At 50.7% G+C, this 15,064-nt stretch overlaps 1 protein-coding gene across 1 annotated transcript in view; it reads left to right on the top strand.

Moving 5' to 3' along the window:
- Positions 1 to 1,981: 1,981 nt before the first annotated feature.
- The window catches only part of ZC3H3 (zinc finger CCCH-type containing 3), a 341,104-nt gene continuing 328,021 nt past the window's right edge, over positions 1,982 to 15,064 (top strand). The window contains exons 1-3 of the mRNA XM_054018877.1: positions 1,982 to 2,055; positions 4,259 to 5,678; positions 8,617 to 8,810. Coding sequence (XP_053874852.1) covers positions 2,010 to 2,055; positions 4,259 to 5,678; positions 8,617 to 8,810 — 1,660 coding nt within the window. The 5' untranslated portion in view covers positions 1,982 to 2,009. The remainder of the gene's footprint in view (positions 2,056 to 4,258; positions 5,679 to 8,616; positions 8,811 to 15,064) is intronic.

The following is a 15,064-nucleotide window of genomic DNA, read 5'->3' on the forward strand; positions in this document are numbered from 1 at the left end:
TTGTCTGGGAGGGGAAGAGGATGGTCAGGGCCGCGGGGTTGGGTTGTCTGGGAGGGGAAGAGGATGGTCAGGGCAGTGGGGCTGGGTTGTCTGGGAGGGGAAGAGGATGGTCAGGGCCGCGGGGCTGGGTTGTCTGGGAGGGGAAGAGGATGGTCAGGGCAGTGGGGCTGGGTTGCCTGGGAGGGGAACAGGAGGGTCAGGCAGGGCCGCGGGGTTGGGTTGTCTGGGAGGGGAAGAGGATGGTCAGGGCAGTGGGGCTGGGTTGTCTGGGAGGGGAAGAGGAGGGTCAGGGCCGCGGGGTTGGGTTGTCTGGGAGGGGAAGAGGAGGGTCAGGGCCGCGGGGCTGGGTTGCCTGGGAGGGGAAGAGGATGGTCAGGGCAGTGGGGCTGGGTTGTCTGGGAGGGGAAGAGGAGGGTCAGGGCCGCGGGGCTGGGTTGCCTGGTAGGGGAAGAGGATGGTCAGGGTCGCGGGGCTGGGTTGCCTGGTAGGGGAAGAGGAGGGTCAGGGCCGCGGGGTTGGGTTGCCTGGGAGGGGAAGAGGAGGGTCAGGGTCGCGGGGCTGGGTTGTCTGGGAGGGGAAGAGGATGGTCAGGGCCGCGGGGCTGGGTTGTCTGGGAGGGGAAGAGGATGGTCAGGGCCGCGGGTTGGGTTGCCTGGGAGGGGAAGAGGAGGGTCAGGGCAGTGGGGTTGGGTTGTCTGGGAGGGGAAGAGGAGGGTCAGGGCAGTGGGGCTGGGTTGTCTGGGAGGGGAAGAGGATGGTCAGGGCCGCGGGGTTGGGTTGCCTGGTAGGGGAAGAGGATGGTCAGGGCCGCGGGGCTGGGTTGTCTGGGAGGGGAAGAGGATGGTCAGGGCCGCGGGGTTGGGTTGTCTGGGAGGGGAAGAGGAGGGTCAGGGCAGTGGGGCTGGGTTGCCTGGGAGGGGAAGAGGAGGGTCAGGGCCGCGGGGCTGGGTTGTCTGGGAGGGGAAGAGGATGGTCAGGGCCGCGGGGTTGGGTTGTCTGGGAGGGGAAGAGGGTGGTCAGGGCCGCGGGGCTGGGTTGCCTGGGAGGGGAAGAGGAGGGTCAGGGCCGCGGGGTTGGGTTGCCTGGGAGGGGAAGAGGAGGGTCGGTCAGGGCTGCGGGGCTGGGTTGCCTGCGGGCGGGTGGGGGGAGGGAGAGGAGGGTCAGGGCTGTGGGGATGGGTTGCCGGGGGGGGGGGCAGGAGGGTCAGGGCAGTGGGGATGGGTTGTCTGGGAGGGGAAGAGGAGGGTCAGGGCAGTGGGGGGGGGTGGGGGGAGGGGAAGAGGAGGATCAGGGCTGCGGGGGGGGGGTGGGGGGAGGGAGAGGAGGGGCAGGGCCGCGGGGTTGGGTTGTCTGGGAGGGGAAGAGGATGGTCAGGGCCGCGGGGTTGGGTTGTCTGGGAGGGGAAGAGGATGGTCAGGGCAGTGGGGCTGGGTTGCCTGGGAGGGGAAGAGGAGGGTCAGGCAGGGCTGCGGGCCTGGGTTGCCTGCGGGCGGGTGGGGGGAAGGAGAGGAGGGGCAGGGCTGTGGGAGAGTCAGGGTGGTGGTGGGGACACCTGGGAGGTGCCTAGAAGGGGAGCGTCAGGGTGGAGCGGGGAGCCTAGGAGGGTCAGGGCAGTGGCGGTGCGGGGAGGCTCATGCCGCTGGGGCTGAGGGGACGCCGGGGGGGTGACAACGATGCGGGGCGGGGGCCGGTTTTCCTGTCTCTCGGGGACGGGGAGCTGGGTTGGGCCCGTTGGGGCTGGCGCGGAGGGGGCAGGTGCCAGGTGGAGCAGCGCGGTCCGACTCCAGGAGATCCGCCTGGTCCCGCTCCCGGGGCCGTGGGCGGGGTAACCTCTCCTCCCCCTCCCAGTTGCCAAGGGAACGGCATGCCGCAGTCTCCGGCGTCACGTGATCAGGCTCCCTCACGTGACCGGTGAACGGGCGTCGCGGGCTGGTGACGTTTCCAGAGGGAGGCTGTCCGGTGCCGGGGCGCAGGGCGATGACGTAGCCGGGGGCGGCTCAGCGGCGGGGATGGAGGAGAAGGAGCAACTGCGGCGTCAGATCCGCCTGCTGCAGGGTGAGGGGCGCTCGGCCGCGCGGGGACGGGTCCGAATCGCTGGGTCCAGCGTCCTTCCCCGGGCTGGTGGGCCTGAGGGCGGCCCTTTAACCCCCCGCCGCGCCCCCCCTTCGCGGGCCCGTTACCCCCCCCACCCCCCCGTGGGCCCGTTATTCACTCCCGGTAGGGCCGCCCCCGGGGCCCGTTACCGCCGCTACGCCACCTCCCCCCGCCCCCCCGGCTTCGTTACCTTCTCTGCTGCTGTCGCGCCGCCCCCCGGTCCGGTTACCCCCCCCCCCCGGTCCTCTTACTACCTCCCCAGTCTACTACCCCGCCGCACCTCAGTCCTGTCCCCCTCCCCTCCCCTCCCCCGCGGCGGTGCGGGGGGCCCAGCTACCCCCGATAGCTGCAGGAACGGGAGGGAGCTGACCTGCCTCGACACTCCTTTCCCCCGAGCGCCTTGTCCCGGCTGCTGGGATTGGGTCGTGTGGCCCCTTAGTCTGAGCTGTGGGGCCAAGACTGGGCACCTTCCTTGCCTCCCCTGGGATCCCTAAAAGGCTCCCCCAGTCTCTCAGGTCCTTTGCAGAGAGGCTGGGACCTGTTTGTGTGACCTTGTCTAGTTCCTGGGGAAAGACGCCAGCTGAGATCCTGTGCCTGCGCTGAGGGATGCCCTGCTTTGTGGGTTGCAAGGTTGATTTTTCTGATTTGCAGTGCTAGAAACCCCACCTTGGGTCCTGCAAATCCACTTGCAAATCTCCCCTCTGTCAGGGCTCTTATCTTTGACCGAGGGTATCTCTAGACAACAAAAAAACCCAAACCCCGTGGCAGTGAGTCTTAGAGCCCAGGCCAGCTTGGGCACGTACTACAGGACTAAAAATAGCAGTGTCAATGGTCCCACCTGGGCTCTGAAACCCAGTGAGGAGGGTGGATCTCAGGGCCTGGGCTCCAGCCCAAGCCTGAACATATACACTGTTGTTGTTAGTCCCAGGCTCTGAGACACTGCAACACACATTTTTCTTTGCAGTGTAGACATACCAATACTGTCTGAGTTGGACACAACCAGATACACCTGGTCTCATATGAGTAATTTTACACCACCACAGGCATGCATGGAGCTGTACACACAAGTAAGATGACTCGGTCCTTGCTCTGGGGATCTCATAATTTTATTAGATGTAATACAGACCAAGTGTGGTTCTGGGGGGTGGAATGAAGAGCAGCAGAAAAAGTCATGAGATTTTATTTCTGTTTTGATGTGTGTCTTGTTGCTGCTGGATTTTGAAATACATTTCAACATCAATGGAGCAGTTTGTGGGCAGGGAGTTTAGCTGGCAGGTCAGCTTATGTTGCCTTTCTGCAGCTATGTGGTCTAGTTTTTGGCAGCAGGAAAAGCTTGTTTTCTTCACTAAAGCACACAGAGATCCCTCGTAATGATGCGGGGCTCAGATATAGTCCTTTGTTAACCCCTTTCATCTGAAGATCCCAAAGTGCTTTATAAATATTGATATTTTACAAGTCTCGCAATCCCTCTACCCCTGGAAGCATATTCATCCATATTATTGTTAATAGGGAAATTGAGGCACAGAGACATGACGTGATTTGCCCAAGTGACTCACTTGCGTTGTTAATCAGTGGTGGAGATGGGATTAGATCCCAAGGCTCCTGACTCTTAGTCTCTTGCTTTAATAATAAGTCTACCCTTCCTTTCCTAGACCAAAAAATAATTACCTCGATAGGGGACTATATTGTGCTGTATATGAGCAGGATCAGGTTAGGGTTGCTAGGCAATCTCAACTATAAAGGGGCTCAGAGATGCAATGGTGAGAGCTAAAAAGATACCTATAAAAGAAATAAGCAGTAAGTTTTCTCCCCTTCTTGTCTGTCCTCCCTCCTACTGCCACCCTCACCATGAGTGATCTACAGGAACAATGATCAGAGTAGTAGATTCAAGACTGGTGCATATAAGAGGAACTAAACGTGGCCAGAAAGTGGGATGATGCAGTATTCGATTGCTATGTAAAGATCCACAATAAGAAATCTGTAATCATTACATAGCTCAGCTTTTCTTCCAGCATTCGTGATGATGTCTGAAACCTACCGAGCATGAGAGCTCATGTAGAACAGGTGTTTTCAGTGCAATGTGAAGACAATCAATTTGCATAACTTGCTGTTGCAAGACTGTTGTGAAAGATGCAACTAACAGAGGTGGTTTTGCTTTCTTCAGGTCTCATAAATGACCATAAAAACATCCATGGAAATGCTCCAGTGCCCCCGCCCTCCAGGACTCCAAGGTGGAGGAATCCCAGGCAGACTGCCTTCAATAGTCAGGGAGCATTCTCCGCAAGATATTCTCAGCAAGCTCCAAGGGATTTCCAATCACCTCAAGGTAACTCCTGGAGGAAAAAATACTCCCTTGTAAACAGACCGCCTGCACCAACACATCATCCTGGAAGCAGTGCATCTGCTAACGCACTTCAGGCTTTTGTGAGTCAAAGGAATAGCCAGCCTCCTGGGCCACAGGGAACAGGCTCGGAAAGGCAAGTGGGCTTAGCAACAGGTGGTATAGTCATAGGAGTCAAAGTGCCACAGAGGACTAGCTCAGCCTTGGACAATAGAAACGTTAGTGAGTTGGGATCCCAGCAGAGTTCCTCTGGGATGAAAGCAGCCGTAGCTGCTCCAAAAGGAAATGAAAAGGTTCATGAAAGTTCTAGCTTTCAAAGTGTTGCTCAAAAAGAGGACAAAGAAACGTCTCTCTCTGTCTCCCAGAGTTTGTTGCACCAGCCTGCTGTTGCTGGAGGCAGAGATGACGCAAGCCCAGCTTATGCGAAGGAACTGGGCAAACTTCGGACTGCGAAACTGGCTAAAAGTGCCCCTGAGTTACGTGACGTTATCAGTGAAAGTGCCATAGCATTAAAATCCAAGCCTCAACAGCCTTCAGCTCTTCCTGATCGAGAATCAGGCTGGCTGGTAGCCTGGAAGAAGCCAGTAGCACACGTTCCAGCTCACTGTAGTTCAGAGCAAGTCACGGCAGGAAGAGATACTTTGAAGGAGCCAAAGACCCTTGGAAAATCTGAGGCACACACAAGCTCTGTGACTCCAGAGGTTGGGATAAACCCAGTGAAGAGCCAGTTTGCAATACCACACAAGCTACCCAGTTTCCAAAGAGCTGCCTCAACGCCAGTCTCCAGTAAAGCTTCTAAGTTCAGGAAAACCAACTATACGTGGGTAGCAAATCCTAGTAAATGCCCTCGTGCTGTAAAGAGATGGACCAGCCCTAGAGCTTCTGAAAGCACTAGGAAGCTTTCTGTGGGAGCAGAGAGAACTGTTAAGCCACTGCCAAAGGGGGACTTGGGAGCAAAGCAGAAGAAATCCGGAGTGCATTTGAAGCTGGATGCCTCTCCTAGTAAATACAAATGGAAAGCATCCAGCCTACAGCCACCTTCTAAGTCAGTGTTCAGGTGGCAGTCTGAGGGACGAAAGGAGGCTGGAGTCTCCCAGGTTTCCAGAGCCGACCTTGGCCTTCAGACTCTAAGCAACGCATCCATCGGTCATGGTGGGTTGAAGTCATCTTTCAATGATGCTGCACTTTCCACTTATAAAGTGAAGAGCCGGACCAAAATCATCAGGAGAAAGGGGAGTTGCTGGTAAGTTACTAGTTGTGTCTGAAGTTCTGTAGCTGGTACTAGCCTTCTTTGCACTCCCCCCGGGGCCAGTTCCTACTTTCATTGAAGTCCATAGGAGTCTTGCCATGGACTTCAATGGGAGCAAATACTCAATTATTTACATTGTAAACTCTGTGGAACAGGGACCCTCTTTGTGTTCTGTGTACAGTGTGTAGCCCAGTGGGGTCCTGGTCCAGGACTGGGCTTGCTAGGTGCTATCGCAGTACAAAGAAATACTTGCTGCTTCCTTTCCAAACACGGGACTTTCAGATCAGCATGAAATATTCTGCTTTTGAGAGGTGAGAGTCCTTAAACTTTAACTGCTTTATTTCCCACAAACAACTGCTGGTTCCTTTCCTTTTTCCCCAGCTGTATCCCCCTCCAAATATATATATTGCCCACAGCTCTTATTAGAGACCTACAATAATAAGCTAGTATTCAGTGGGGGAAAAGAAGTCAGTAAGGAAACAAGTTTCGGAGGGGTAGCCGTGTTAGTCCAGGGGTGGGCAAACTACGGCCCAGGGGCCACATCCTGGCCTTCAGACGTTTTAATCCGGCCCCTGAGCTCTTGCTGGGGAGCGGGCTCCGGGGCTTGCCCCACTCCGCGTGGCTCCTGGAAGCAGCAGCATGTCCCCCCTCTGGCTCCTATGCATAGGGTCAGCCTGGGGCTCCACATGCTGCCCCTACCCCAAGCACCGCCCCCGCAGCTTCCATTGGCCGGGAACCACGGTCAATGGGAGCTACAGGGGCGGTGCCTGCGGACGGGGCAGCATGCAGAGCTGCCTGGCTACGCCTCCGCATAGGAGCCGGAGGGAGGACATGCTGCTGCTTCTGGGAGCTGCTTGAGGTAAGCGCTGCCTGGAACCTGCATCCCGACCCCCTCCTGTGCCCCAACCCCCTGCCCCAGCCCTGATTCCCCTCCTGCCTCCAAACCCCTCTGTCCCAGCCCGGAGCAACCTCCTGCATCCCCAACCCCTCATCCCCAGCCCCACCCCAGAGCCTGAACCCCCAGCTGGAGCCCTCACCCCCTCCCACACCCCAACCCCCAATTTCATGAGCATTCATGGCCTGCCCCATACAATTTCCATACCCAGAGGTACCTTACCAAGTCGGGGGTCAGTGCTAATGAGGCCAATTCAATCAGGGTGGATGTGGCCCATTCGCAACCATTGATAAGAAGGTGCGAGTATCAACAGAGGATTATTTTTTGTACTCGCACCTTCTTGTCAACTGTTGGGAATGGGCCACATCCACACTAATTGAATTGGCCTTGTTAGCACTGACCCCCCCACTTGGTAAGGCAACTCCCATCTTTTCATGTACTGTGTATATATACCTGTCTACTGTATTTTCCACTCCATGCATCTGACGAAGTGGGTTCTAGCCCACGAAAGCTTATGCCCAAATAAATTTGTTAGTCTCTAAGGTGCCACAAGGACTCCTCGTTTTAGTAAGGAAAGAGGTTTCAGTGTCAGGCTATGACTTAATTAGATGTAGGGGATGAGGAGGGGAGAAGGAATGATTTTAATTAATTGTTTTATCATGCCTCTCACCCCAAAGTGTTTACACGTTTTATATGCCGATGCCTCTGGAGAAGCAGGCAGCAGCTGATCTGTGTACAACACTCCGCATTACAGTGGGGAGAAGGGATACCAGGGCAAAAGTCTATTTGTACAAAAAGTACCATGGGATTGTTGTTAATCCCATAACATGTCTAGCATGATACCATCCCTTGGGCCTGGGCTTGCCTTGTCTCTCTTTTTAAGAATTTTTGCAGGTGCTTTTATAATTTCCCATAGATTGAAATTGTTCAGGGAAAGCCCCCGGCGGTTTGTGCCGGTTTGTTTACCTGCCACGTCCGCAAGTTCGGCTGATCGTAGCTCCCACTGGCCGCGGTTCGCTGCTCCAGCCAATGGGGGCTGCGGGAAGCAGCGGTCAGCACATCCCTTGCTCGGCCCGCGCTGCTTTCCGCAACCCCCATTGGCCTGGAGCGGCGAACCGCGGCCAGTGGGAGCTGCGATGGGCCGAACCTGCAGACGCGGCAGGTAAACAAACCGGCCCAGACTGCCGGGGGCTTTCCGTGAACAAGCAGCGGACCAGCTTTGAGACGCACTGGTCTAATGGCAACAGACTTGAGATCAGGACCAAGCTGTATCTCACTTCTTAAGCTAGTGACTGTGAAAGCACTGTGCAGGCATTGTCATGGGAAGGGTGTGCTTTGTGTTGCTGTGTAGCAGGAACTGCATCAATAAACTAGAGATGCCCAGAATGAACTTGAAAATTTTGGTTTCACTGATTTGTCCAGGGCCACGCAATAACATGCCAGTGACAGAGCTTAGGTTAGAATCTGCGGGCATCTGGCCCTTACTCCCATGTCCAAGACGCTCTTTTCGTCCATCTTCTACTAATCTCCCCACCGTGCCTTGGCATTGTCTCCTGGCGAGAGGTGAGGATGTCTCCACATGAGTGGTGCTGAGGAGATGGGGTCCGTGGGATGAGATGAGGAGAGTTTGGGATCTGCTTGCTTATTTCTTTTGCCTGGCTTGGCCTGATCTTCTCAGCCCTCTTAAGAACATCCTCCTCCTCCAACAGCTATAGTAGGGGAGAGACTGGGAGTGATGGGGGATACCTAGATGTGAGTTGAGATGTCAAAGAGCGCCGTCTCTCTTCATGCTTTCCCAGCAATTGGTTAAATTTGCCCTTTCACCTGGCATTATCCATCAGCATATTTCCATTGCTCTTACCTAGAGAAGCACCATAGTTCAATGGATTAGGTATCGGACCGGGAGTCCAATCCCAGCTGTGCTACTGTCTCGCTGCGTTAGTGGAGAAAGGAGAGCACAGATAGCTGGGGGCGGGGAGTTGCTGTTTGATACCTTTGTGATCCCTTTTTAAACTCCCTGTGTTGCATTCTGTGCAGTTCCCCAACGGATAAGAAGAGCAACTCCTTCCCCACAATGCCCCCGAAAAGCCACTACTCTCTCAGGAAAAGAAACTCCCTGCGGGGAAGACCTGCACCACTGAAGAGAACCCTGCCCAAGGAGCTGGTGCAGATCACCAATCACCGGCTATGCCGACTGCCAGCCTCGAGAATGCACATCCCAGCCAAAGAAGGTAAGAGCTTGGACGTGTGAGGATAGAGCTGGAATATTGCATGAGGGCGGACAGTTTTAGGAGTAGGTTTTTGGAAGTAGGAAATGAGTTGCTCATTCCTCTGGAGTAAACCTGCTGATCACTGTTGTAGGGTTAGTGTTGAGAAGAAAAGACAGCGTGGGATGGGGCCTTCACTCCATCTCAGGACTTCCTCACTGGGTCCCATTTCTCTAGAGCCTTGCATTCCCCCATCTTGCCCCCACGTGCACCGTGAAACCTCCCCTCAGGATCACCTCTAATTGACAACCACTCTAAAGCTTCCCTTTGCTTCTAAGATGGGTTTGCTGTACCCTCAGTTAAAGACCAGCTTTTACTGGGCAAATGATTGTTTTCAATCGTGTTGTGGGTGGTGGTGTAAAGTAACTTCCACTGTGTATAGATCTGTGTGCAGCACTGAGTCATCTTCTGCACGTGTAGGATCAATTCCCTGTCTCTGAACGTATATGAACTGTTGATGGGCCCACATTCCCCATGGTTAAGAAACCTTATTGGTGTGAAAAGAACCTGAATGGTGACTGGTCAATGTCTGTTTATTTCGGTTGTGTCCTTCTTTCTCCTCCACCACCGTCACCTTGTCACTCTCTAGATCAGGAAAGGGCAAGGACTGTTCCGTGGAAGATCTTGCAATCTAAACAGACACTCAGAACACAGAGAACTCGCTGAATGGTCAGGAGAGTTAAAAAATCATTGTTTAAAGGTTAAACCAATTGTGTCTTTGAGTGGGCTAGAGTTTATAGGTTTCACAGAGAAAGTATGTTTGAAGAAGGACTCAAAGGAGGAGGTGGCAGAAGCGTTGTTTGTAAGGTACAGCTGTAAGATTGTATAATCGCGGTTTTTCCACTAGGGAAAAAACGGTGTGTCTCTCATGAGATGCTCATCTCAGCAAGGAAAAATCTACCTGATAACTGCATCGTGGTTAGGAACTGTGAGCATAACAGCTGCATCTCTGCAGGGGTAAAGCATGTATGTGTGAGTTGGTTGAAATTAATAGGTTAATTTAAACATTCTCAAAGGGTTGTTAAAAGAATTAATGTTTGTTTGTGGAATGGAGTACTGCCCCCTAGGTAGAGCAGCATTTAGCTGTAAAGCACCTCTTACGCTAGATCTAGCTGCTAGAGGATTTGACCTCATGCACATGGACGTTGTGCAGATCTCTGTTTTGTAAGTTGGTGTGTCTCTGGTTTGATCACCTGCTGTGTATGGTGAGATTTGGCAGTTAGTGGGGCAGGCGCTCTGTGTCAAGATGCAGTAACTTGACCTACCTGTGTAGCACAGGAAGCGAGGAAGAATCCTGTAGCCAGGTGAAATTTCAAGTTAACTATTGGTAGAATGTAGTCACCTTATTTGAAATTTGGCTAGGACCCTAGGAGCAACACCCCTATTCTTATTAAAAGTGACATGAGATCTTTAATGTTCACAAGCAATTAGGGCTCTGATTTCATCTCATTTGAAAATTGATGTCTCCGGTGACACACTGCCCCCTCGTACTCTGCTGGGATATCTTGGAAATGAATTTAATGTGTTATGTCTGTGTAGCATAGAAATTTAATTATAGAAATGTAGGGCTGGAAGGGAACTCGAGAAGTGATCAAGTCCAGTTCATTTGGTCCTCCTGTGGCAGGACCAAATGAACCGCAACCATCCTTGGCAAGTGTTTGGAGTTTTGTAAAAACAGGCTGGACTGTGATGGGGATTCTACAGCTTCCCTTGGAAGCATATTCCAGAGCTTAACTACTTTTTTAGTTTTTTCCTAGTATCTAAGCTAAATCTTCCTTGCTGCAGATTAAGCCCATTACTACTTGTCCAATCTTCAGTGGACATGGAGAACAATTGATCCCCGTCCTCTTTTCAACAGCCCGTAACATATTTGAAGATTATCAGGTCCCCCCTCTGAGTGTCTGGTTTTGTATTGTCTAGTCGTGCAGCTTTGATGAGTTGTGGAACTGCATAATTGCCTAATTCTATTGGAGACCCTGTGAAGCGCGCAGTGTTCAGAAACATATACAAGCTGTAAGTGTTTCACCTTTTTGTACTTGTTCTTAAAAAATCAACCAAAAATGAGACTACACCAGCACTTCCTTCAGCACTGTAGAATTTCTTTTATAAGTATAACTGGGTCCAAAAAGTTCATGGAGAATAGGTCCGTCAGTGACTATTAGCTAGGATGGTCAGGGACGCAAGCCCATGCTCCAGGTGTGTCTCAGCCTCCAACCACATGGGACTGGATGACAGAGGATGGATTGCTTGAAATTGCCCTGTTCTGTTCATTCCCTCTGGAGCACCTGGCACTGGCCACTGTTGGAAGACAGGATATGGAACTAGATGGTCCATTGGTCTGACCCAGTATGGCTGTTCTTGCATTCTTTATTGGGCTGGAGTAGGAAGATCTCCCATCAAGTACCAAGTGTGATTGATTCGTTTGTGAGATAACAGCCTGAGATGCGGTGGTTGCAGGTGTTAGCCATCACACCTTTATTAAGCTTTTTTGGCTTCTAATTCTGGTAATTGGCATCAGACGAACAAGCACTAATGTGGACATCTAATGCAGATAGCACCATTCGTGTTTCCCTAGTGGGACAGCGGATGCCATGCTGTTCCAGCAACAAGGGTTGTGTTCTGTCTGACTGGGTTTGTGTACAGCCAGGGCACAATCCCACATCTTGAAATGAGAGTAAAGAAAATACGGTACTACTACTGCTATCAAAACAGTCTCTAACTTGACTAGAGCAACTCAGGCGCAGATATTGTCCAAAGTATATTGCCAGAATATATATTAAAAAGTAAATGTATAATTGTCGGTATCTTCTAGTTTTTCTGTGATCTAATGATTATACAGCAGGTTTCAGAGTAGCAGCCGTGTTAGTCTGTATCCGCAAAAAGAACAGGAGTACTTGTGGCACCTTAGAGACTAACAAATTTATTAGAACATAAGCTTTCGTGGGCTACTGCCCACTTCTTTTGGTTATACAGCAGGAGACTGGGAGTGAGGGCTCCTGGGTTCTGTACCTGACTGTGCCATAGACTTAGTGACTTCGGGCAAGTTATTTCACCTCTCTTGTGCGTTAGCGACATAGGGATGATACTTGCCATGCAGAGTTTTATGAAGTTCTAAGAGATTATTGGGTGAGAAGTGCTAAATCATTCCACTTTCGTCCCAATATTCTCAGGCCGCTGGGCGTTGATGACTCTTTTGATCAGGAGAACCAGACTTGGCTCTCTGTGGAGCTGTCCGTGATGATCCTGGACCACCTAGGTGCGATTGCTGTGTAGTGACCTTAGGCAATTCCTTTCCTCCGACTTCCTTTCTCGTGAGGCTGATACGCAGCCTCTGAACTGCAGTGTGAAACCCTGATTGAAGGCCAGGCTGGGAGACCATTTGGGCTCCGACATGAAGGTCCGTTCCAGAGCTTGCGCACACGTGAGTTGAGCCAGAAACCTCCCAGGATGCTTGCATGATTTTCATGGAAACCATGAAATCCAGTGTCAAGCATTGGAGACATGGACTGCAAGGGTGTTGACATTTTGTGGAACAATATGTCTTGGGCTGGGTTGGAAAGCTTGGTCAGGAGTTCTGGGAAGAATGGTGTTGTCCATATACCATCAGGATTTCTAAATTCCCATTAGGAGCACAAGCTCAGATGCAGATCTTTCAGGTGGGGTGGTTCATGCACTTGGGTTCAGAGGCTGAAAGCATGGCCTGTCCCCACTTCTCCTTTCTCAGATTCACAGAGACCCTGATGGACAGAGCAGTGTTAGAATTTGGCCCATGGAATTCTCCTGCCAGCTCTGTTACACAAGGAAGAGTGGGTGCCTCCTCGTGGGGCTTGAGTAGCAGATCCCATGACAGGGTCAAAAAGCAACCGCTATCCTCTCCCACCTCCAGATGCAAGTTCCTCAATGAAACCTATCAGGTCACTCCTATCCCAAACAAGTTACACAGCTGTTATCCCCATTTGACCCCCTAATTCTCCCTCTTCCTAAATGGGACTACTACCAATCTCACCCAATGGGACCCCAATTCAACCAGAACTTCTGTCATGCACAGGTCTAGGGATGGGGGAACTAATTCCGCCTAGCCCTCTGCCACTGAGAGCAGGTGGTGAGTGTGGGTGAGCAGGGGCACACGTGTTAGACAGGAAAGTCAGCACATTTTATAGCATCTGGAAAGTCCACAATGAAACCCTGATACCTGATTCCTTCAGCAACTGATAAAATTATAGGATTACAAAATTGAAGTGTAAACGTTCCTTTGCGTTAATATTAGTATCACATGTCATGTCTAGGGCATGATCCAGCTCTCATTGAATTTATCAGAGGTCTTTTGTGCTTACTGGGAGGTGGATCTGGTCCCTAAACAGCAATGCTCTGTGGAGCGTACCCCCAGCCTCATGTGTTGCAGGGAGGGGGCTGTAATAGTGTAGTGCAATTGGACGCATGGACACAATAGACTCTTACACACACAGTTCTATACAGACAGAAATCTCATTTGAGAGGTTGTGTGATGGATTGTGGGATGCAGAGGTTAAAATTTGGTCCTGGATTGGTGTTTCCTCTAAGCGTTGACTCAGTGGGACGCTGGTACAGTGCCTAGCGCAATGGGGTCCTGGTCCTTGATTAGGGCTCCTAGGCTCTATAGTAAAATAAATAATAATGATGCTTCTGTGGGACGAAGCAGTAATTGCCTTGCATCCAGCATTTTCAATTTACGAGCTAATGACGATGCAAGGGAGAAAATGGAACATTGTCACAGAATGATGGCGTCTGGCCATTAGATTATCCAAACTAGACTTTAGCATAAATTCCACATCTGTTATAAATTAACTGTAATATATTACTCTGAATGGAACATTTAACAAGTGCTCAGTAATTAAGAAAATTCCCCAAATTTAAGTTGCTCTGACAAGGTTAATACAGCCATGATGCCTCTGTGGTATAGTTTATGGCCTGTTTATCGAGGTTTTATAATACCACACTCATCCCTGTGGCGGTATGTAGTCCTAGATTCCAAGGCCAGAAAAGACCACTGTGATCATTTAGTCTGCCCTCCTGTATGGCACAGGCCATAGAACTTCCCCAAAATAATTCCTAGCGCCGATCTTTTGGAAAAACATCCAGTCTTGATTTGAAAATTGCCAGCGAAGGAGAATTCTTCACAACCCTTGGTAAATTGTTCCAATGGTTAATTAATCACTGTTAAAAATGTATGCCTTATTTTTAGTCTAAATTTGTCTAGTTTTAATTTTCAGCCATTGGATTGTGTTCATAACAAAGGGTAAAACATACCTACCAAGGGAAATAGGAAGAGAGACTATTCCATTTATGAAGTGTGGCAGAATTAATGTTTCTAGAGCAGTCTTAATTTTCTGGATTTTTTTGACCCTTCAGTGCTTAATCTTGCACTTGTTCCATTAATGTGAGTGTGGTTTTTTACATTTAATTTCCTAGGATCGATCATTTTATTTATATATTTATTTTAGGATGAGGGGTGAAAAAAGAGAATCTGTAGATAATTGGCATGCCCTGATTACAAGCTTTTATGGGCCTTGTAAATGCTTGCTTTTGACCTGATTGGAAGCTTGATGAAGTTAATGGAAAGACTCCTACTGAGTTCATTGGGTCTTGTGTTGGACCTTGACTGGGAGCGTATCTGTTTAACTCTACAGCTGTTTTCTATAGATGAAAAGGGCTGTACAAGTGCAAAAATATTGTTAATGCTGTCACTTCTGTATTTTTTAATACAAGTTTTTAAAATTGTGTATATATGGTTTGCCTTGATTTGAAATGCGCTTTTAATTTGCGCTATAAGTTCCCAACATTATTTGTCTGTGAATAACTATGGGAGAATGATCTTGATTCAATTCTGGCAGGTGAATCACTAAGCAAACTCTTAGGGGGGAGGGATAGCTCAGTGGTTTGAGCATTGGCCTGCTAAATCAAGGGTTGTGAGTTCAGTCCTTGAGGGGGCCAGTTAGGGATCTGGGGCAAAATCAGTACTTGGTCCTGCTAGTGAAGGCAGGGAGCTGGACTCGATGACCTTTCAAGGTCCCTTCCAGTTCTAGGAGATAGGATATCTCCATTAATTTATATTTATTTATTTTAATTTAGGTGCAGAATTTTTGTACAAAGCAGAGGAAGCCCAACTTGCTTTCTGCATCCTGTGTGGAGTTTCCACCAGTTATAAATTGAAAAGCAGCATCTTTTGTCATCTGAGCTAA

The sequence above is a fragment of the Malaclemys terrapin genome, chromosome 2 (genome assembly GCF_027887155.1).
Source record: "Malaclemys terrapin pileata isolate rMalTer1 chromosome 2, rMalTer1.hap1, whole genome shotgun sequence".
Taxonomy (NCBI): domain Eukaryota; kingdom Metazoa; phylum Chordata; order Testudines; family Emydidae; genus Malaclemys; species Malaclemys terrapin.